This window comes from Giardia intestinalis, chromosome 4, assembly GCF_000002435.2.
Source record: "Giardia intestinalis strain WB C6 chromosome 4, whole genome shotgun sequence".
NCBI lineage: Eukaryota > Fornicata > Diplomonadida > Hexamitidae > Giardia > Giardia duodenalis.
Genome location: NC_051859.1, coordinates 806,388 through 828,340, shown reverse-complemented (window position 1 = coordinate 828,340; position 21,953 = coordinate 806,388). Strand labels below are relative to the sequence as shown.

The following is a 21,953-nucleotide window of genomic DNA, read 5'->3' as shown; positions in this document are numbered from 1 at the left end:
GTCCTTGCCTTCGGTGGTGCTGACAGGGCTCCCGAGGGGCCAAGGCGTCAGCCGAGGGACGGGCCGAGCAGGACTCCTGGCCCGCATGCAGATGTCCCTGCCGTGTGTCCTGTCCTGTAGAGACCCGAGACTCTGGAGGTGCCCCTCGGCATCCAGCCCCCCTGCTGTGCCAGTCGGTGCAGGGGAGCAGCGTACAGGGCCCTCAGGGCAGTCTCCGCTCCAGACAGAGCACCAGGGGTCTCAGCAACCGACCGACCGATGCAAGGGGCATGCTCTCCTGCCGCGACGGCGCTCTGCTGCTAGGAGGGTCTGGCGGACAAGCTATCAGCACACGCACTCTCCTGGGCCGCCTCGGGGCACTCCAGCGTGGCCGGCGGCCTATGGAGCAGTCTGGTGTCCCGGAGCGTGTGAGGAAAATGAGGGGTTTACTCTGGGCTGCTGGGTTCCGCCGGCAGCACAGCCCGGAAGAGCACTGGAAGTAACCAGCGGGTGGAGTAAATCGCTCTTCTAGAACGGTTCGGACGTCCTTGGAAACGTCAGGATTTCTCCAAAGGGCATTTATTTTAAGTTGGCTCTGCTTGTGATGCCCACAGACGTCGCATTTGCGTTAGACATGGACGGTGTTCTACGTCGAGACAGGCATCCCATACCCGGCGCGAGAGAGGCACTGGACACACTGGATAAGAATGGCATCCCATACGTCCTTCTTTCCAATGGCGGCGTTCTTCCAGAACTGCTTGTCCGCGAAGTGGAAGATATCCTCGGGTACAAGGTTGCGCCATCGCAGGTCGTGAATACTGCAAGCATGGCACTGGACTACCTCTCTAGTCGCTCCGAGGACACCGTTGTCCTGATCGTCGGAGCCGCCAAACTGTCCCTCCCAATTATAAAGAAGTCCGGGCATAGGAACTGTGTTTTTACAATGCAAGTTGTTAGGCGCTTTAACACTGGGATTATTCAGGGGTACTGTGACATCGAAGGTCAATATGCCCAGTGGCTCAAGGAGAGCCAAGTGACCGACGCAGACTTCCCTGTGAGCACCTTTGCTGATGACTTCCCCACTCACGTGGATGAGGTTTTCTTCTGTAACGATAGCAATACTTGGTATCTCGACATGCAAGTGGTGTTGGAAGCGCTTCTTCGAAATGGGTCTGTTTCGGGTGATGTCTCCAATGGCTCTCTGCTGCCTCCCATTTATGTGGGCAACCCAGACATAACATACGGAGGAAGCTACGTTATTCCACGACTTACTCTTGGAAGCCTTCTGGTTTCGACTTGCGAGGTCTACAAGCAGATCAGGAACGTGAATGATCTAGAAATTCACTATTTGGGCAAACCGCATAGCCCAATCTTTAATGAAGCTCACAAGCGGCTCAACTCAGGAACCATTTATATGATTGGAGACAGCCTTACGTCAGATGTTACCGGAGCAAACAGGAGGAAAATGGATGGGTGGGTGTCTGTTCTTGTCCTCACTGGGCAAGCACACGAAGGAGACCTGAAGGATATCAAAAAGGGTGCAGAAAATATGCCAATGATGGTCTTTTCAGACGTGAAGGAAGCTGTTACCCAAATACTATATCGACACGGTCACCACTTTCAGTAGGTGCTTAAGGATCAGTGTGCTCATTTAGTATTCTTAAGCAGTCTGCCGTTATTTTGCTGTTTTGTGGGTTATTTTCTAAAGCTGCAATGATCTTCTTTGCAACTGCACACTCTAAAGAGGAGTGAACCAAACATCGAGTTATAGTGACAAGTCCGTTTTTGATGGCAATAGATAGGGCACTGTTTCCGTGCTCATCCACTGAGCCTTCACCATGCGGACATAGCTCTCTTATATATCTTTTTCTATTTCTCTCGGTAGCAAAAATAAGTGCTGTTCTTGAAGCGCTGTCTCGCTCGGTCCCTTCTATTGGTCCAAGTAACGTTACAGCAAGATCACGCTTATGCTTAATTGCTAATATAAGAGCTGTTTCCTTTTTGTTGTTCCGGTGCTTGACTTCAGCCTGGCATGTTATAAGAAGTTCGTAGCATTCCTTGCAGCCGTAGCGAACTGCATACATAAGCGCCGTCATTCCAACATTATCTTGCAAGCCACCCTCTACTCCAAGTAGCATGCGGACAAGGAGGCGCTTTCTTGATATGGTGGCGTACATCAAAGCGGTCTTACCATCGGAGTCACGTCTTACATGTCCAAGGGCTTGTACAGTACCGTTACCAATCAATGCATCAGCTTTATTATTAGGATAGTAAAGAGAAAAGAGCGCCTCGGCGGAGCTATAGCACCCATACTTACACGCGACCATAAGAGCAGACATACCATTTGCTTGCGATAAAGAAAGCTCGTCAGTAAGAATAGGGATGACTGACATCTGATCTCGTTGGGCTGCTATGCCTAGCGCAGTATAGCCCAGTGAATCTGTCATCCCAATCTGTTCAGTAAGCTCTGCCACAACTTTGTCTTGTCCACATGCTGCGGCGCACATAAGAGGAGTTCTGAATAGGACAGTGGATCTATATACGGATTTAATATGCCTCTTGATCCAGTCATAGTCTCCAATGGCCGCATGATACAAGGGTTTCCCTAACATCAATGAATACTCTGGAGACAGCTGCTCTATGCATCCTAGGTATCCATGTTCACACGCATAGTCAAGAGCTGTTAATTCATTGCTGCCTACTATTCCTAACTCGCATAGTAGGAGCTTGACGCATTCGTGATGCCCGCCGGCTGCTGCTATCATCAGAGCGGTTTTATCTTCGTAAATACAGTTCATCTTGTGCAGATTAGCCAGAACACCATGCGTGTTACCCTTAGCAGCACTCTTCATTAGATCTGTTGGTGATAGAACATGGACCCCAGTGCGTCTCTGCACAGACACGCGTCCTAGCAAGTTGTACTTGATAACATGTGCAGTAAGAATAGGGAGCGCGAGACGACATATGTGTTTGATAGCGGCGTCTATAGCAGTACTCAAGATGACGGGATCCAGATGAATAGGTGAAGACTCCGTATCATCGTTCTCTTTGAGGTCAAGCAGTTCTACAAGAGAGTCACACCAGCAATAGCGTGCAGCTACAGATAAAGGGTAGTCTCCTGTGTTATCAGGAATCACGAGCTGATGGCGTAGACGTTTCAAATAGTCCGAGAGGCCGCGTCTCACAGCAATGTGAACGGGAAGTGAGCCATCCGCCGTCGGGATGTTCTCTTCTTTCGCTAATAAGGGAACACATGTATCAATGGGTATGCCTGCCTCCATAGCATAGGTTAGAGCTGTGCGTCCTTGGTTATCCTGGCGACCCATTAGAGCGATGGCTTTTCGCTCCTTGAGAAACTGGGATAGCGTGGACGCATCTCCTAAGGAAGCAGTATACATTAGAGAAGTTACGCCCGCGATCCCTATTTCTCCTTCTAGCAGTTTGACACAGCTACGCTCTCTTGCTCTCATTGCAAGCAACAACGCAGTGTCACCATTTGTATTTACCTCTCCTAGCTCTGTAAGTAGCTGCTCCACACATGCCGCGTGACCGTTCGTTGCTGCTAGCATCAAGGCTGTGTTTTCATCGTCGTCTGTTTCGCCGAGATAGGCTGTGAAATTGTTTAGCCACGTAGAAACCCCCATAGATGCAGTTAGATGAAGCATTGTGCGGCCATATATTCCACGAATCCCGCGTTCCGGGAGTAAATATACAAAGAGCGCTGAATGCCCGTTTATCAAAGCCAACTGAAGAGCAGTGCGTCTTGCCATATCTCCTGAGACACAGCCTAGCTGAGACAGAAATAGCTTGGTTAGATCCACATGTCCATGTTCCGCTGCACACATGAGCGGAGTCCTTCCTTGCCAGGAGCAGATAAGCGCACCGCTCTGTTGCTTGCATGCCTCATAATTTCCCGCTGCAATATTAGTAAACAAGATCCTCAGTTCCTCTGGAGAAGGCTTGGACGTTGCGTTCTCAGTGACTATGCGTTCGGGAGCCTTAAGACAGACCTTGGATTTCGCTGCCTCCTCGCATATCTGAGTTAACTCCTTAGAATTTCCACTAGCCAAGGAGTTTCGAAACCGCTCCATCAAAGCGCCTTCCTCGGACATTCCAAAAAGTCAAATTCTAAAGACGGGACGACAGACGGCCAATTTAACATTCACTCCAAATTACTTAATCAGAAGCAGGCGGTGTCTGAGGAACGTCCGAAAGATCTAGATATACCACTGAGGGAAGAACCGGGCTTGTAGAAATGTTTGTCTTTTTGCACACTTCCACAAAGCTAGATGCTAATTGCGGGGTGGTTGGCTCAGGCACAGAGTCAGGAATTGGAGCAAGTGAGCTACTATTATCCTGTGCAAACCCAGAGACCATCTGTTTGAATAGAGGCGTGATGGACGTGTTTTGCATGCTCAGGACCAAATTAGTTTTATGAAAAAACTATGCAGTGGCACAACTATGCCCGCGAGTACACCTCATCTCAACGCGAGATAAAGTCGGGAAGTTGGCGAGATAGCACCCCTCGCCTTCTCCAGGTTCTCGTCCACTCCATTTACTTTTCACCGAAGACACTCAGGAGTTTTTCTGGGCTGGGGTTATCCATCGGGGTAAAGATACCCCGGAAGACAGCCACACTTTATTCAGACGTCATCTCTCCCGAGCTAGTCCAAGAGGAAACGCTAACAGAAAGTTTAATTGAACAGGACCAAGGTAGGAAGGTACAGATCACGATGAGGAGTCTATTTTCCTTACTGTACCCCCACTCTTGTTACCGGAATGTTTCTGAGTGCAAAATATTCCTAGCAGTGGTCGATAGAAAGCAAAAGATGCACAAGGTTTATGAAGCTCTTCTAGACCTCGACTACTTACTGGGACCTGGGCAGAGTTATCTAGCTGTGTTGTCACCCATCAGAGCTGACACATCGCAAGCTGTTTATGCTCCTCTATCCCTTATCACAGATATAGGTAGAGCCCCGTCTATAGCACAGTCCCATGCAGCGACTTTAGCTTTGTCCATTAGATCTGTTTACCCTACACAAGAGACTCTCAGTCGGTTTCCGAAGGATTTGATGGTCAGACTCGATAAGCTAATCGACTTCTCACCTGTATCCAAGCAAGATCTATTCAGCAGGCCAGAGAAACGTGCAATTACAGAAAAACCTGAGCCAAACGTTGGTATGGAAACGCTGCATAGTACACACCTTAGAGGACAAGTCGACTCCGGTGCACATTCGGCTATTCTGCCCACACTATCTGCATATACAAAGCCACATGGCTCAGAACTTGCCCCTGCATCTCCATACCTTAATGTCCCAGAAGCTGCTCTGTCTTTACCACCTAGCCTACCATACTCTTCGACCCCTCTTTCATACACAAATATTGGAGCTAATCCCTTGGCTGCACTGCAAGGCACTACATTACGGCAGTCTAGCTTACCTTCTAGCGTTCTTCAGCGCGCTCAAGCTCCACCTTTGATACCAAAAATAGATCCTGCCAGTCTTACACAACTACTGGAACAAGAGTATCTTGCCCGCGAGACTACAATCTATTTATCAATAGTGTCAGCATTTAAAACAAAAAACATAGAGAGGCTGCTGTTTATTTTCGGCTTTGCTCCGACTTTTGTTCCTCGAGATAATATTTCCTCTCACACGATCTCTCAGTATATTAACTTCCCTCTGGATATTAACAGTGTTTCCTACTCAGCCCCCTTGTGTGCGTCCATGAGCGATGCGCCAATGCTAATGCAGCAGAGTGTCCGCATGGTCCTTACGCAGACAGACCAACACTGCAATACTATACTACACCTCCTGATGCAAACATTCCCGAGCACTATGATTATGGCCGACATGAATCCGCTGCGCTTGTTCCCGTCATTGGGGAATCTTACTATCGTTGAGCGCTCGGAGCTTGTTACAGAAAGACCGAGGCAAAAGACACTAGATCAAGATAAAGATAACGACAGTAGCGAATCAAATAGGTCCAGCGTGAGCACAGAGAACAATCCAGCCATGACACTAACTGAAGTTCTAGACTATATTCTGGGCACGTTCTTAGATAGGCTGTCAGATCTCCTTATTCCTGTAAAAGGGAAAGGGGGATCTCCACATGATGTAGGTTTATTCAGTTACAGCTCTAATATTTATGGCTCTATGGGGGATCCAACTTCGGGGTCCTATACCATGTCGCCGGAGGCTTTTAAGCTGCTCTGCGAGCTCCTTGATATTCGTAATAATGTGTTCTTTCAAAGAACTGTTGTATTCGCGTTGTTTAATAGCGAACTCGAGTACCCCTCATTAATAGCGTCCGGTTTGCAAAGTGATGACAGCATTCTTTATTTTCCTCTGCCTTATAACAACAATGAACAGTCACACATTGAGATAGAAAACACACTACGCTTTATGGGTCTTTATTTAGCCTTTTTATATAAAGCATTGCACCTAACCAATCTATTCTCCAACTGCAAGACTGAAGACGGCGGTTTTGAACAGTTCGCAGCATTTTGCGATGGAAGGAAGGGCACCACCTCTGTATTTGAAGAAGATATTGGCCTCAAAAACCCTTTTGGTGAGGGGAATCAGCTGCTGCAGGCATCTACCGATAACAATACAGAATTGCTCATAGAAGGAGTTAAAAACCAAAAGGTATCGTTGACGTCTGTTCTTTTTAACCTTAAGAACATCGAAGGGCATGTCTTTCAAGAAGAACTGTCAAACCACAATAGATACCAAAACGTTCACAGCGTCACACGTGCAGCTAATTCTCTTTCCTTACAGAACGTTCTAGACGAGTTAGGATATGGTCCTGACCCGGCGTCGATCGAGGAAGGTGGGAACATCTATATTTCTGAGTCGGGGGACCTCAATGCATATAAGATTCCGGCCATTGCATCTGTTATGCAGAAGGGTATTCATGTTTTATTGCTAACGAGTCCTGACGATGCTCACAGTTCAAGCATATACAAGATATTCTCTTCCTACAATCAAAACGTCTTCCCGTGCAGTAACACTGAGGAGCTGTCCGTGTTTATCAGTGAAAAAACACCCTTAGGAGCAGTTCTTTCAAAGGGTGTCAAGCTATTGCGGGCATGCGCCACCCTTGCGGATATTACTCTGACAACTTTGCACCCCATGGTACTTTACCCCGTGCCGGTACCTTCTGCTGCACACGCAGAAGTTTTTGATGAGGTCTGTAAGGACGGAGCGCGGGCTACGTCTCTGGGTCTTGTTGCCCAGATTGTAACCTGTATCGCAAAGGGGTCTATAGATGACATTCTATCGACTAAGGATGCGTTGTACGAAAAGCTATTCGGTACACCAGCATGGCTAGCTATCACCCAGTGCTATTGTAGCGGTATGCTATCATGGTTATGTCTTTTTACAGGCTCTATGTCCACTCAACAGAGTGCCCATACCACCACTGTATTGAATAGCAAAAGACTCCAAGGCACTCCTGTACATGGGAACACTGCAGTCTCACTTGCATTTGGCCCACTAACCGTGTCAACACCAGTCCAAGAACATCTCACACTTACATTGAATTCAGGTGCTGCAACTACTATAGACAGCCCCTCACAGACAGATTTAACCTCTAGCGTCACCTTGCGATCCATAAAGACGTTCGAGTTAGTGATAAATCAAGCCATTAAGACATATCTTAGAGCGCAATCCGTTATTCCATTGGCTGCCATGGTGGTCCATACAGAAGTACTACCATCTGAGAGGATATTGCGCGCACCACTTTATCTCATCTACCCTTCAAGTGAGGACAGAAGCAGACTTCAAGAAATATCTCGGATGCTGCTATCAGAGACACCCTCAATTACTCCATCTATAGATGCCCTAAAGGTAGATGAAAGGAGGAACTTATTCTCAATTAAGCACGCCAGCAACAGATCTATTCTATCTCAGGAGAATCACGCAACAAAGGACTTACTCTTGTCACGCCACATCCTGACAGAGCATAATACAGAGCCAAAGACTCCCAAGAAGGCGAATAGAAAGAATAAGAATCTCAAGATTGACACAGACAAGAAGCATAGAACAGCTACATGCTGGGGATCTATATCTATTGGACAATACATATCAGATTCATATGTGGAGGCTAGCAACCTCTTAGACGTACAACTGCAAATAGTTGTTGGCGGAATTCCAATTAAGGACAGTAAAAAAGGCAAAACATTGACCCTCAGAAACTTGCACATACTGAACACTTGGCGTACTATAGAGATAGCTTCTACAAACCCTTTTCTGTGTGCATTAAAGGCCTGCAAATGCGTATACAACTACATGTATTATCACTTTTACAAGCAGGGCAATATCCCAATGCCAAAAATAGAGTACTGTGCATCCCCTTCTGGAGATGACTATAAATGGTACACAAATCCCTCGCTAGCTCAAGAGAATCCCACGACAGATCGAAACGAAAAGCTTTCACACCGCCGTAGTACATCTACAAAACACTCCTCTAGACTCACTGAGCAGGCATCAATCTCTACTACTGCAAACCAAAGTTCTATTACCAAGAAAAATAGGCCATGTGAGCTAAAAATAGACCTAGGTACTAGACAGATAAAGCCTACAACTGTTGTACTAGCCGAATCGTCTACGATGGAAGATTGTGAGATATCGCATAAGGACTCTGAGTCCCAAAATGTCAAGGGTTGGAGAAGCACGTTTCCCGAGGAAAAAACGCAATCAGAGGTCCAGTCATGCACTAGTATAAGCACGTCGACCACCGACGTTCATAACATGGCTACTTGTACAGGAACAAGTGCCGTGCCCGAAGCGACACTCCTGCAACACCTCGAGAGTGCTAGGACAACCTTAGAAAACAAGCCTTCTCTTAACTCTGCACAGGGGGCTACTAGCCCTACAAAAACACCTAAGTCCAAGCGATTGAACATCCAACTATCAATAAGAAGGAGCAACGCTAAGATAACCCGCGAGACCAGGCAAAGAGCTAATTCTACCACTTTCAGCGGACACTCAAAAACAAATAGTAACACAAGCCTTGTCCCTGCACATAATCCCGAGCAACCGTGCCAGATACCTGTTTCAGACGAGTACGTTCAGGAGCAGTATCTTCATACCTTTATCGGAATAAAGGCCAAGACGAGCGACATAATACTAAGACCAGAAGTCTCTCTCCAGCCATATATTCGTCTTCCATCTGCCAGGGTTGATGGAGACTTTGAGGAAACATTGAAATACATTCCCAGCGAACTTGTTAAGAAGTGCGTGCTTCCAGGCGCTTTAAAAGCCGCAAATGATTGCCTTCAGCGTGAAATACGGATTACCAGCAAAAAGCCACTTGTTGTCCAGCTGGACCAACTTTCAGAGCCTATTGTTGCCCAAACTATGACCATAAAAAAGAGCACTAACGATGTTATTCTTTTCGGAGTTTTCGGTTATTCCTTTAATAATTGACTGGCTTAGCCATAACTTTTGGTGTTCGGTCGATAAGATCTATTGCATGCAAGCCGGAATATCTACTGAACTGTGTTAGGTTGAGGTCATATTGCACTTCTCCATTTTTACTGATGATTTGCTTGGCCATTTTGATGAGCTCATTAGTGTCAATCCCTTCAGATTCTTTTTGTGTTAGTGACCGCATCCTCAACATCAGCTGAGCAGTGGCCTCTCGCCTCAATTCTGCGCGACGCCGCTTCTTTTCTTCCTCTGACATGGTATCTGCTTCCTCTCGAGACTTGAACACCAAGCGGCTGCTTCGTGCAATTGCCGCCACCTCCTCGACTAGCGAAGGGTGAATGTCACTGGCCTTCTTCAAGCCGATTGGCCGAGACTTTTCCAGTAACGCGGCATAGTCTCCTTTGGCGGGGTCTGTCCATGGCTCTTGAGTGAGCGTAGCAGGTATTTTGCTGAGGCTTCCTGAACCATTAACAATCTTCAGTGAGTATTTCCTGGGCTCATCTTGTAGTATTGGATGCGAGATACTCGACCTTAGACGCCCCTGGGTATCTGTTCTGTTAACCTTAGGCAAATTAATGTGCGTGTGATCAACCACTATCTTTTCCTTCCACTCTTGCCGCTCCTTTTTCTTTAAATATTCTCTATAGTCAGCATCGTCGCGAATCACTGAGCCCATGCGCTCCTTGTCCTGGTCAAAATATTTGATTGGTTTTGAATGGGTATAAAAGACAGGCTTTCCTTCCGGTGGCTTCATGTCTGCGGCTACATGCTGTGTTAGAAGCATCCTCTGCACAGTGTCCTCGTCCCAGGGCACGGCCAGGTCGTCCTTCTTGTAGTCATCTATTGCTGTCTTCATGTCTGAGCGCCAACTTTGACCGCTGTGCTCAAAGGGTTTGCACTTTAAATTGGGCGTGAGTACGTAGCCCTTTTCAAGCTCATACTCTTTTGAGCCCCTTGTTGAATACCGAGACAAGTGCGGCAACTTGGGGTCACGGTACCCTTCCCATAGAGGAATCTTGTGACCCTTACCTTTGCCAGATGCTACTATAAGGTCCCTAGCCTTGCTCTGAAGGTTCTTGATCCCCAGTGTTTGATTAGAATACGAAAACTTCACCCTCCCAGCCACAGCATCTGAAACTGCTGTCCGCGAGCGCTCTGGGAGAAGACTGTTGTTCATTATTTGATTAACAATCTGCTCCTCATTAGTGTTAAGAGGTTGTACATTGCCATGCAGGCCAGATTCGTCGTCCCCATTCAGTTCATACTTCATGCGTTTGGTGAGGCTCAATAGAGTGCTTGACGCCAAATTAGCATCTGTAGATGATGCGGCACGCCTATGTTCCTTCATTCCATGGGCATCTTTCTGACGAAGGAGATCTGAGGCCTCGTGGGCGGTGGCTGCAAGTGTTGCACTGTAATTGGCAATCTCATCCAAGCCTGTTCCCATTATTGACATATTTATTGATACAGTATCACACATGCCGTGAGGCCTGATCCTTTGAGACACAGATCTGGTACCAACGCCCCATGAACCGCTTTTGGCCATCATGTCATCTGGTGCATTAACCAAGGGAACAACAGGACCATCTTTATAAGAAAGAAGGCTGATGGTTCTCATATGCTGTGGGAGAACTCCTCCAATCCACGTCTTCAAGCTCTGAATGTCACGGTCATTCAAAAATGCCTTTAGCGCAGCAATCTGTCTCATATTCATTGGGACAGGAGTATACTCTATTCTGAAACATCGTTTTACAACTTTTCCCAGGAGGTCATGCATAGGCTCCCCTTCAATCTTCAATGAAGTGAATAGAGACAGCATAGTGGCCAGCGCGCGTCTGTTTTGCGCGGTCGCTGTGGTTGCTGTCCAAGAGGATGATTTCTCAGCGAGGGCCTGTATCTCGTTAACAAAGCAAAACCTCTCTAAAAGCAGAGATGACGTTGGCATAAGTCTACTATCGAACTTGACGTTTGGACCGCACTTAGTGCATGGAGAGATAAGGCTGTCCGTTGGCATATCAACTTGTAACTTGGTCAAGCTGTCAACCTTCTGCGCAAGAGGCATTATCAAACCGTAGCATGCGGGGGCTTCTAAACATATAAGCTGAAAGCTTGGATCTGAGAAGTGCCAGCCCGTAATAAAGGGCGCTTTAATGCTATCGCAGGTGTTTGTTGAGCCTATTTTTTCCCGTACGTCTTTAATTGCTAAGACTTTTAACGAGGATGCACACTGGGAGAGCCACTCCTGTGTATCTTCTCTGGACAGAACGGATGATGCAGCGATTTCTTCTACAGATGTGCTATCTGTAACTGCTATCGCTTTCTCTGCGCTCGTGTGTTTCGCGCTCTGCCCCACTCGAGTATCCGGGTGCTCAAATTGTTCTGCTAGTTTCGGATTGAAGAGCCTAATTGCATTAATGTTCTTTTGAGCTACATACGAAAGAACAATGCTCGCTATGTACAGGTCATTCGGTTTGAGATAGAAGTATGCCCGTTCAAAGTGTTGCATAGAAGTGCTTTGCTGCTCGGCTAGTCTTGGTTCTGAAGTTTTAATGACAGGGTTCTTCTTTAAAAGGCTAGCAGTGGCGGCTTGCACCTTAATGCTGGCATCGTTCCATGATCCCAAAGCCAGAGTTTGAGGTATGGGACATGCCTGATTTATGGTGGAGGAGCACTCCATGTGGCGGAGAGCTACTTTAGACAAATCGGGAACCTGTGTTATTTTATACTTAAATACGGGCTTGAGGCTAACAACTGTGTCAAGAACTCTATCATCCTCGGTTAGAGGAACCAGATTGATCTCAGCTATCACTGAGAACGAAAAGAAATCATCTTCTCGAGTGTCTTCATCGTCCTCTTTGGGCTTGGACGGTAGTTTCTTGGTGGTAGTGGCAGGAGTGGCTTTGGCCTCCTTTCCAGAGTTGGGTTGTTGGTTGACTGGGGTTTCTCGTTTAGGTTTGGCTTTGTAAAAAAGCTCAACAGTTGCCGGAGTAGTGGCAAGTTCGGCATATAGTTGTGCAATTTCATCCGTGGTGGTAAATGCCTTTGCAACGCACAGGTTTACGGCTGTTTCATCCGATTGCAGGTACTGCATGCTTATCCCCTGACTTGTATTCGTAGTTAGCTGGTTCTGTGTTCCTCCTAAAAGCTCATGTGATATTGAATCAGAGTAGTATGTCGTGCCGAAGATAGTAAGAGAGAGCTTTATTGGTTCAAAGAATGCTGTGCGATAGTTCAGATCTCCCACCAGGGGTATACCTTTAAAAGAGAGGATACGAATCACGAATACGTTTAGCGTTGTCTCTGTAATGGCACGGGGAAGAAAGGATATGAATCTTTGTGTAGAATCCTTGGAAACATGAGATGCTCGTAAGATTGAAAGCCGGAGGAAGCCATCCAGACGCAGATCTGGTAAAGTAGATGATAGGAGGCAAAAGGAAGTCTTTAGTGGTAGATCAACGAGAAGTATAGATGCTGGAAGCAAGAGAGACGATGACGTTTTATCTTGGTCTTTTTCTTTATCTGAAGCGAGGGGACTGCTGAGCATAAGCTTTATGGGGTTAGTTAAAAACTGCTGAACAAGCCCAAGTGGATTAGGTATGTCTATTTCTTTGAAAATGGCCTCTACCAACTTGATGTCAGCACCCTGATCGACGGGCACAGGCTCTTTCTTACTGGGCTCTTTTTTGGCAACTGGCTCAGGAGGAAATTCTCCGTTGATGGTATAGTAGGGTAGGGAAATAGGTGAGACCCCTGGGACTATGAGCTGCAGGACTGGCAGAGTACTTGAGAAGGGAAGAAACGAGGCCTCAAGATTAAAAGAGATCGACAGCTGGAGAGTTGCCGTCGATTTAATATCAGAACCTTGTTTGTCTTGTTTCTCTTTGCTCATTTCGATAAGGAATTTCGGGCTCTGTATAAATTTTTAATTTTGATGGCCGATCTGACGGCTAAATGGTTTCAAGCAGTTGCCAAAGGCTATACCAAGGTCATAGAAATGAATATTGACAAGTATGCGCACACTCAGGATGAGCTGGGAGAGACAGCCTTGATGAAGGCAGCACGCATGGGCAACAGAGAGCTAGCGGAGATACTCGCTCCTCATGAATCTGGTGACACAAATATTAAAATGGAAACAGCACTCATGATCGCCGCGGCATCTCAGTCAGCAGAGATCGTCCGGTTACTTGCAGAACTAGAACCTTGTTGTAGATTGAAGGATGGATGTACAGCTTTGATGATTGCCACAATGAGCAGCAATGTGGAGGCAGTGAAGATACTTGTCAATCTGGAAGGGGGGCTTCAGCGCCTTGACGGAGCCACCGCCCTCATGCTAGCAGCAAAGAAGAACATTCACTCTGTAATCCCTATACTTCTTCCGGTTGAGAATAAGATCCAGGACAAGACGGGATGGACTGCGCTCATGTATGCAGCGAAGAGTAACGCACTTGATGCATTGAGATTGTTGTGTGCAGAGGAAGCCAACATCTCAGAGGAGAACGGCAAGACAGCCCTCATGATCGCCGTTCAGGCTGGCAACTTCGATGTTATTGAGGATCTGTCCAGGCACGAAGCTGGCAACCGCAATAAGCTGGGGTGGACTGCGTTGATGCAGGCTGTCCAAGATAACAATATAGATGCAGCAAAGCTTCTTGCAGCCGTGGAAAATGGGCTACAATCGAACAACGGCATGACAGCACTAATGATTGCAGCCCAATCAAACTTCCTGGAGATTGTTTTGCTACTCTGCGATGTTGAAGACATGTACCAGGACTCCCGTGGGCGGACAGCGCTCATGCATGCAGCATACGCAGGTCATGTGGATATAGTTAAGATTTTGGCAGACCGGGAAGCCCTTGTCGTGGACACAAATGGCATGACTGCGATGATGGTAGCGGCCTTTGCAGGTCACCTTGAAGTTGTCGAGTTTCTCTCAGCCAAAGAGGCAAAAATAAAGTGCAAAAACGGCAAAAGTGCATACGATTATGCAGCATCTAAGAACCATAAGGCGATATGCGAATACTTGCGCCCACTAGAGAGCTTTTAATCAGTAAGATCACACAGCCTTTCAAACCCATCCCAGTCTAATGACAAATATGCAATGACATCAAGGCTTAACAAGAGCTCTAAACCACTTAAACCCAAAGAGGATACTTGAGAAATATTTTCTTGAGTCTTGAAATTAGCATAGAAAGGGCTCGCAAGTAAAGGTGGACACATGAACCTAACAACTTCTGAAGGTCTAGGACCCAGAGAGCAAGTAGCAAGTGCACAAAGCAAAGAAGCTCTTTTTTAGAGTTGAGCGATGTCCGAATCATTGGATTTAGAAGATGGCGGAATACACACTTGAATGACAGCGTCCACTGAGCTTCTTTTAGATAGGACTAGGCAGCAACACCCTAGGTGACATATAAATGTGCGTGTTTATACATCTTTTGAAGGGTAGGTCGTCCTATGCTAAGAGAAACCCACCATTATGGTGTTGGACGAACATACAAGTAAGGAGTGAAAATGCTTCCACAACTACTCCACATCCCACAGATCAATTAGTTTTGCGCCTGGCCTTAAGTAAAAAGCTAATGGGACCCCAGAGATAAGTACAAACAGATAAAAAGAGAACCATATGGTAAACCGAAGTAAAGTAAAACGTGAACAGACTGCTTCCTAACAAGATAAAAATAGGATATGTCTTCCCGATGTCAGCATTAAGACCAAACTTAGAGTATGCCCTGTACGCATCAACAACGCGTTTGAAAGCTTTCCCAAAGCGCCTACCAACGCTTGCAGCCAGCATATGATGACGCTTAATATCGTCGTCAGTTATCTCGCACCCATCATTGACCCCAAAAAGCCTCATGATTTGCTCACTTCTTGACCAGTTTGTCCTCAGAACAACGTAGTATATTCCCGTGAGTGCCATCGCACCCAGCGAATTGGGGACGAAAGTGTAACTGTACAAGACCAGCACTGTAAGAAGCACTGAAACAAGATACATGCCCTTGTCATGAAACGTCACGCCGCGTAGCCAAAGCGTGACCACGCGCTTGTTGGACTGAATCATCTGCAGCACAAATCTTTCGAGAGTTTCCTCAGCCTCCCTGATTGTGTCGACCTTGAGCATTTATTTGCAAAATTAAAACCCGTCGATGAGTTCTCAGAATCGAGTCACCGAATTTCTTCAGGTACGCAATCAACTAGAGTCCAATTATAAAGATAGCAAAGAAAGACTAAAGGAATTAGTTGACGAGCTTTCTAATCTTAAGCAAAAGGCTAAGGATTGTCTCAGAAAACACGACAGAGAAGGGGCTAAGCGGCACCTTTATCGTATGCAAGGTATACGAGGGCAAGTAGACCTCATCGTGATAGTGATTAAAAAGCAGCAAGCCCTCATCTCAGAACTCGATGTCAAGCTAAGCCACATACAGAGTTAATATTACTTCTTTTTGATGCTTGTTACTGCAGATAATCTTATGGGGCGATTTTATTTCTGGCCAGTTCGTAGTTCGTATTTTCAGTTGCAGTTTTTTCTAACGTTAAAAAAATTTGTCATCTGAGGACAGGCTTGATATGCCTCTCTCACATGGGCATGAGCCCTCTCTCCTCACTTGGTCTTCACTCCTGCACTCCCTGCCAGATTCTGTCCGCCAACGGGTTCAACAGAACCGTGACGCTGAAGAACTTAAAATTACTTTTTTTGACAGGATTGATATTTTTTTGGATATAGTTTTACGCAATGGCTATTTGCAGTCATCGGAGCTTCAGCACATGATCAAGGCATCGGAAGATGCCACGACTCGCTCCCTTCCTTCCGTTGACACTCTGATTGAGTCTCTCTGTAGGAGGTACGATTTGGTTACTCAGCACCTGATAAGGCACCTCTGGACCCAGAGGGACATAAATGATCAACTTGAAGCACGCCTAAATGCCAAATGCTATGCTTACCGTGAGATTGTGCGAACCATGGGCGTCATCACGGGAGGTTCAAACGGAAAAGGGCTACTGTACCGCATAAATAAGCGGCTTTCTGCACTAAAACAGGAGCTCATCAGCCTTCATTCTTCTCGAGAAGCCTTTGTCAACGCTACGAGGCAGAGTCCACTTCTACAGCACATCTCTCGGTTTGAAGCAACTTGTGCAGATGCACGCATACACCTAGAAGCACTTTTCGAGAAAGTTGAAGCGCTTGCCCAAACCTCTCTTTCTACAGTTGTTGTGTCTTCAGCTGTAGATGCTAATAGTTAGAATTTAGAATAGAGGATATGAGATCCTCGCGGCTTAATAAGAGTGACATTGCTTCCTTCTACTTCAACTCGTTGCATGTGCAGTTTTTTTTCTTGCTGATTCTTCGTCACTTTTTAACGCTTCGAGGCTGCGGCGTGCTCTGTCTATCTTTCTTCTTCTTTGTGGACGCTATGGTCTTTCAGCTTTTTAATCCAATACTTGTATATCTAGATTTATTGTCCACTGCAATCTTGTTTCATAAGGTTCGTCGTTACAATAAGCCCATCTTACCCTTTGTCTCTCAGGATCCCATCGTCTCTTTAATATTGACTCTAGTACTGCTACTACCCTACTTCTGTCTTTGTTCTGTTATCGGAATGTTCGTCAATGCCATGCATAGAAAGATGCACTCAACTAGCTTTTCGTACTTTTTACGTCAGTTTTTACTTCTTTGTACCAAAACCGTCCCACTTATTTGTCTCCTTTCTCTCTATCTAGCTTCATTCTTCAATGTTCCGCAGACTGTTCACAGCACAGATGTTGTCGCTGTTGATGAGTTAGTAATTAGCATTTTCGCATTTATGGGTCTCATCTCATATTATGGCGTCACGCGTGGCCTGGTGAATTTCGATGCAACAATGGCACTGACTTGTAGCCAGTCTGGACGCGTTCTTCCGCGCGAGCTTAATATTTCCACTCTCCTTGTTCAGCATCTAGGGTACTCACTGTACCAGCAATCTGACTTTTCTTTTTCGCACATGTTAAGGCTTAGCTATGCTGACCTGTCAACTGTGCTGCGTAGGCTCGTGAGGTATGCCGCCAATTGTACCACCGGGGGGACGTGTTCTCGTATTATCTACATACTAACGTCTCTGTTGCATAAGATGCACCAACAACAACATGATATTATCACATTTATCATACAGTTGTTCAGCATAGGATTAGCAGGGGCTGTTTTGTTCTTTGTTCCCAACCTACTGTCACTTGCCTCTTCGGCTGCTCCTCCTCACCTGCAGAGTTGTTCATTACCACAGCAGCTGTGTGTGCTTTTTCAAAGTATGAACTTGGAGGTTATTGTAGCGTTTCTTCTCTCGTTTGGACTGGACTATGCACTGGTTCAGTTCCTCTATTCACTATTTGCAACCATCTACTCTGGATCTTCTCTGTTGGTCCTCGTTCGTTTGGGATTTTGGTTCAGAATCCTTGAAGTGTTGAAAATCACAAGAGTTATCTCTCTTTATTTAGATCACCGTCACTCCCTAAGTGCCCGCTCGGTCCTTTCAGTTTTCATTAGAATGCAGCTATGCTCTATCACGTTCTCACGATTTATAGTTATCACCATTCAGTACAAAATGATGTCAGACCATATCTTTATCAATATTCTCACGAATACGCACAAGCGTCTGGTAAAGCACAGAGCTATCTATGGTCTCAGTGGATTTAGTCAGTTGGATTTTAAAACAGCCCATCTTCCACGTGCTCTAAGAACACTGGAGACAGCGGGTGTAATGGCTCACATTTCCAACGCTGCTTCTAATACTATAGAAAAATATGCGTCACTATTTAAAGCATTCTGGTGTCTGCTCTATTCTAATTTTTTCAGAAACTGGGGCTATAGCTTGCGACAGCAATCTCAGTGTATATTTTCATCACAGACCTCAGATACTTACTTAGACATCTTAGATCCATCGCACACGTTTTTAGCTAACAACATACCCCTCTTCGTTATCGAGGCAGAGCGGTTTATAAGAGTCTATCAAGCAGAGGTTAACGACAGCAGCATGATACAGCTATACAAACACATTCTTGAGTATCAGGAGTCTTGCTTAACGTGTGCGGACTCACTGTTCTTGGTAAAATCTACGTTAGAGACGGTTGCCATATTCTTCAACAATACCGTCAGAGCTCTTCTAGGTAAAGTTATTCTATCAGACAGAAGTAAGTCCACTGCACAGGGTGCTACCTCCGCTCACCATGTTATCAACTATAGGTCTCTCATTTCCGCCATCACATCGTCCTCCAGTGCAGGTGACACCCACAACGGCGTTCATCTCTATAATAGTACGGGGGCAAATGGGAGTTCTCTCTGTAAGAAGGATGCTTCTACCAAAGAGTCAGGGATCTCACATAGTAGCCTTTCTCACCAATGTGGTAACCGTGATAAGCGCCCCGCGAATTCGTCACTGGCTCACGCCATCAAAGACTGCTCCTTGTCAGATCCATACCCCACAGACCAAATAATAGATTCAGCGAAAGTAACTCCAGCGACTTTGAACCGGAGCAAAAGATCTATTCTCCGGTCCTTAGATTATATCAAGACCCACCCCTTTCAAGTCACACCTCGACTGATCCACAAATTCACCGATGTGTATTCCCAAAGTTCTGAACTGGCCTCTCTCCAGACCCCACTAATGAACATTGACTTTCTAGACCCGTTTGATGACTCTCACGCATCGATCGGCCAGCAGACCATGGAAGAGAGCAGCTCTCTTTCTGTGACAGGCCAGAAGCTTTTAGAGTACCAACAGCTTGAGAGAGCCCTTCATGACTTATCGTATCCCACTTCTACTGGCGAGTCGCTTTCGCCGTTTGGTGACAGGACCAGAAAGAAGAATTCCAGCAGTGAGCTTGCTGTCTCCATTAACGTTCAAAAGACGGCTGTGACATTCCCCATCCCGTTCTCCCAGCAGTGCAGCTTCAATAGCACGCCAACTTCTTCGTGTAGCACCCCCATCAGCACTCCGGCATTCTTCTTTTCAAATGTCAAGCCCCTACCTCACAATACACTGAATACGCTGCCGTACCCCGGAGCAAGTCGTAAGTACAGACTTAAAGAGCTTGAGATTCTAAACTACTTAGCTGTCGATGATAATGCTGCATTGATGGATCCGTTAAAAGATCGGAGCCTCTACTTTGCCCTCCTAGAGGATTTAGAGAAGGCTCTCTCGACTACCTTCTTTGACTGGGTCTTCGTTTTTGGCTTCACCATTAGTGCTGGCTACCAAGAGGCTATCTATTCTGATGTTATTGAAAGAGCATCGAAGGCACAGTTCATGCTTCAATACGCGCGAATGGCAAACTCGACCATCCGGGTGATTCCAAAGCTTTTTCTGTCCCTGCTGTCGTCTTCTCTTGGGGTAACATTGTTAGTGGCTCGGTGCCGGAAGGGCCAGAGCCCCCTCGTGCACGTCATACAGTGTGACGTGTCATTAGATATCTGTCCTTCGCCCAGCTGTACGTCCACAAATACGTCACAGATCTCAGATTCCATCATCTTTTCTTCCATAGCAAGTGTAGCAATTCTGGATCCGCAAAAGCTACTACTCCTCTGTAAAACAATGCAGGTGTTCACAATTACCTTAGAACGCCTCCAGAATCACTATAAGATGCACAAACTAGCAAGCATGATGTACACAAGAAAGAAGAGGGAGAAATCGCAGTATCTAGCGTACATAACACACTGCTTAAACTGTGCCGTGGTTTTCCATTCCATATCAAGCCGTGTAATGGCACAATCGCAGGTCTTCTCGAAGGAGCAGCGCAGGCTGCTGGTTAGTCTTCACCGCTTTGCAGAGCTGAACGTGTATAACTTGGAGGTGATCCTCTCAATTATAAGGTTCAAAACAATCAATCTCGATGGTTTCACCAAGCGCATACAAAACTGTCTTCTTTCTTCACACGACATAAGCATCACGTTGGCCAGCAAGGGGTCGTCTTGGAATCTATTTGATATTCTCGATAGAGTTCTTATTGAGCAGAACCTTGCGCTCGTTGCCGATCTTCAGCCCATATACACGATTGCCTTGTCGAATCGTCGCTGGCGCAGCCCAAGGACGTGCTCTATCCAAGCGTACTCGCTTCTCTCCCCGCACAATGTTCACTACTCCGATGAGAGGGCCGCCACTGGTGGGCAATCCACTATGGAACTCGTTAATTACGTTCTTTACACTAATGTGCAAATGACTTACAACTTCAAGCTCGCCTTTCTCATAATCTCATCACTCCACCGATACCTATACGCACACGAGGTGGATGTGCATATATCTGATGGGTTAGCCGAGAGAGTGGACTCTGGGATAAGTAATGACGTTGTCTACGGGTCTTCTGACCTCATTGCGCGATATCAATACGCATCCGATAGCTCTTACTTAAAACAGTGTAGCAGGAGCAGGAGTAGGAGTAGGAAGGGCAATCCTGTCTTTGCTGGGGCAACCCTGACGAGCTTAGCGACAAATTACCTAACGGTGGACTTTGTCATCGAGAAGATTCCACCCCAACTGTATGACGTCTTCGCAGTAGCTATTTGTAACTGTTGGGCGGCCTTATGCTCTGATATGCCATATATTTATCTGCAAAAGGCACTGGGGTCATACCTATCGAGACGGCACGGGGGCACAGCCCCCATTGTTCGGCGTGCTTGCAGTTGTCCAGCAGCTGGTGCCACTTTTAACTTTATTCCTAATCCTGGTACACCACGATCTGGTGTCTATAGTCACAATGACTGGTCCGTCGAGTCAATGTATCTTCTAGACGCAACTAAGATACTTTCACACATACTAGCGTTGAAGGCTCTGCTGTTTGAGCAGTGCTCCTTTTCTATTGATGATTCCCGTATCCATCTGCGCGTGCACATGAAGCGGGCAGGAGATCCTGGTCTCTCCGAACTCGTGTTACCAGATACGGACTCCTGTGCATCGAGCATGTACGGTGAGCAAGGGGTAATATACACTCCGCCACACTGTGCGGAAAAAAAGCTATACCAGCAGAAAACGACAGAGGCCCCTCGTCTCACCGCGGATTTAAATCATGAAGGGATAGTGGGACTGGGACGCATGTATCCAAATCTTCTAGACCCAGTGAGTGAAGAGACGTCAAAGAGCGAGGTATCCCGCGGGTATCCCGACATGCAACCGTCCATCGTGTCCACAAAGTTTGGATTTGTGCTTCTAAATAGGTTACCTTTAGTGACACTATTTACTAAACCTGCGAGGATATTGCGCGCAGTCTCTTCAGCAGCTGCATCGCTGAACATGGACCTGCTTCAGTGTGCTTCTGAGGACGAACTCAGTCACAGCACTTATCCAGCATATGTGCTGTGCCAATTGGACATTATAGATGACGCTCATGGCCATACCTCAAGGGATGACAAAGTGATACTCACTTTCAAAGGCTTCATGCCGCAGACAGATGCCGAGACTAGTGCCATGCACCCAATTGTCTTAAAGAAAGTGACTGTCCAGACCTCATTCTATTCCTTTTGCATTGCACTGGGCAGCCTGCTTAAGGACTTTCTTGCTGCAGCAAGGGCTGGCGTAAATTAAG

General features: G+C 46.5%; 9 protein-coding genes across 9 annotated transcripts; 6 read left to right on the top strand and 3 right to left on the bottom strand.

Annotated features, from left to right (window-relative positions):
• Positions 1-583: 583 nt before the first annotated feature.
• Positions 584-1,606, top strand: GL50803_0013890 (Phosphatidyl synthase; the record flags this gene model as incomplete). The annotated part of the gene is made up of 1 exon (XM_001709596.1): positions 584-1,606. One exon carries the CDS (start codon positions 584-586, stop codon positions 1,604-1,606), a length of 1,023 nt encoding a protein of 340 aa, XP_001709648.1.
• A 4-nt stretch (positions 1,607-1,610) lies between these two features.
• On the bottom strand, positions 1,611-4,091 carry GL50803_005305 (Ankyrin repeat protein 1; the record flags this gene model as incomplete). The annotated part of the gene is made up of 1 exon (XM_001709595.1): positions 1,611-4,091. One exon carries the CDS (start codon positions 4,089-4,091, stop codon positions 1,611-1,613), a length of 2,481 nt encoding a protein of 826 aa, XP_001709647.1.
• Positions 4,092-4,424: 333 nt separating this feature from the next.
• Positions 4,425-9,410, top strand: GL50803_005307 (uncharacterized protein; the record flags this gene model as incomplete). The annotated part of the gene is made up of 1 exon (XM_038046163.1): positions 4,425-9,410. One exon carries the CDS (start codon positions 4,425-4,427, stop codon positions 9,408-9,410), a length of 4,986 nt encoding a protein of 1,661 aa, XP_037901950.1.
• On the bottom strand, positions 9,400-13,302 carry GL50803_0024861 (uncharacterized protein; the record flags this gene model as incomplete). The annotated part of the gene is made up of 1 exon (XM_038045988.1): positions 9,400-13,302. One exon carries the CDS (start codon positions 13,300-13,302, stop codon positions 9,400-9,402), a length of 3,903 nt encoding a protein of 1,300 aa, XP_037901949.1.
• A 42-nt stretch (positions 13,303-13,344) lies between these two features.
• Positions 13,345-14,457, top strand: GL50803_0013055 (Ankyrin repeat protein 1; the record flags this gene model as incomplete). The annotated part of the gene is made up of 1 exon (XM_001709594.1): positions 13,345-14,457. One exon carries the CDS (start codon positions 13,345-13,347, stop codon positions 14,455-14,457), a length of 1,113 nt encoding a protein of 370 aa, XP_001709646.1.
• A 495-nt stretch (positions 14,458-14,952) lies between these two features.
• On the bottom strand, positions 14,953-15,531 carry GL50803_002555 (uncharacterized protein; the record flags this gene model as incomplete). Its single annotated transcript, XM_001709592.1, has 1 exon — positions 14,953-15,531. One exon carries the CDS (start codon positions 15,529-15,531, stop codon positions 14,953-14,955), a length of 579 nt encoding a protein of 192 aa, XP_001709644.1.
• Positions 15,532-15,556: 25 nt separating this feature from the next.
• On the top strand, positions 15,557-15,841 carry GL50803_002556 (uncharacterized protein; the record flags this gene model as incomplete). The annotated part of the gene is made up of 1 exon (XM_001709591.1): positions 15,557-15,841. The coding sequence occupies one exon, from the start codon at positions 15,557-15,559 to the stop codon at positions 15,839-15,841; it is 285 nt and encodes a 94-aa protein (XP_001709643.1).
• A 136-nt stretch (positions 15,842-15,977) lies between these two features.
• On the top strand, positions 15,978-16,652 carry GL50803_0013056 (uncharacterized protein; the record flags this gene model as incomplete). The annotated part of the gene is made up of 1 exon (XM_038045713.1): positions 15,978-16,652. The coding sequence occupies one exon, from the start codon at positions 15,978-15,980 to the stop codon at positions 16,650-16,652; it is 675 nt and encodes a 224-aa protein (XP_037901948.1).
• Positions 16,653-16,669: 17 nt separating this feature from the next.
• Positions 16,670-21,952, top strand: GL50803_0017580 (uncharacterized protein; the record flags this gene model as incomplete). Its single annotated transcript, XM_038045938.1, has 1 exon — positions 16,670-21,952. One exon carries the CDS (start codon positions 16,670-16,672, stop codon positions 21,950-21,952), a length of 5,283 nt encoding a protein of 1,760 aa, XP_037901947.1.
• Between the last annotated feature and the right edge of the window lies 1 nt (position 21,953).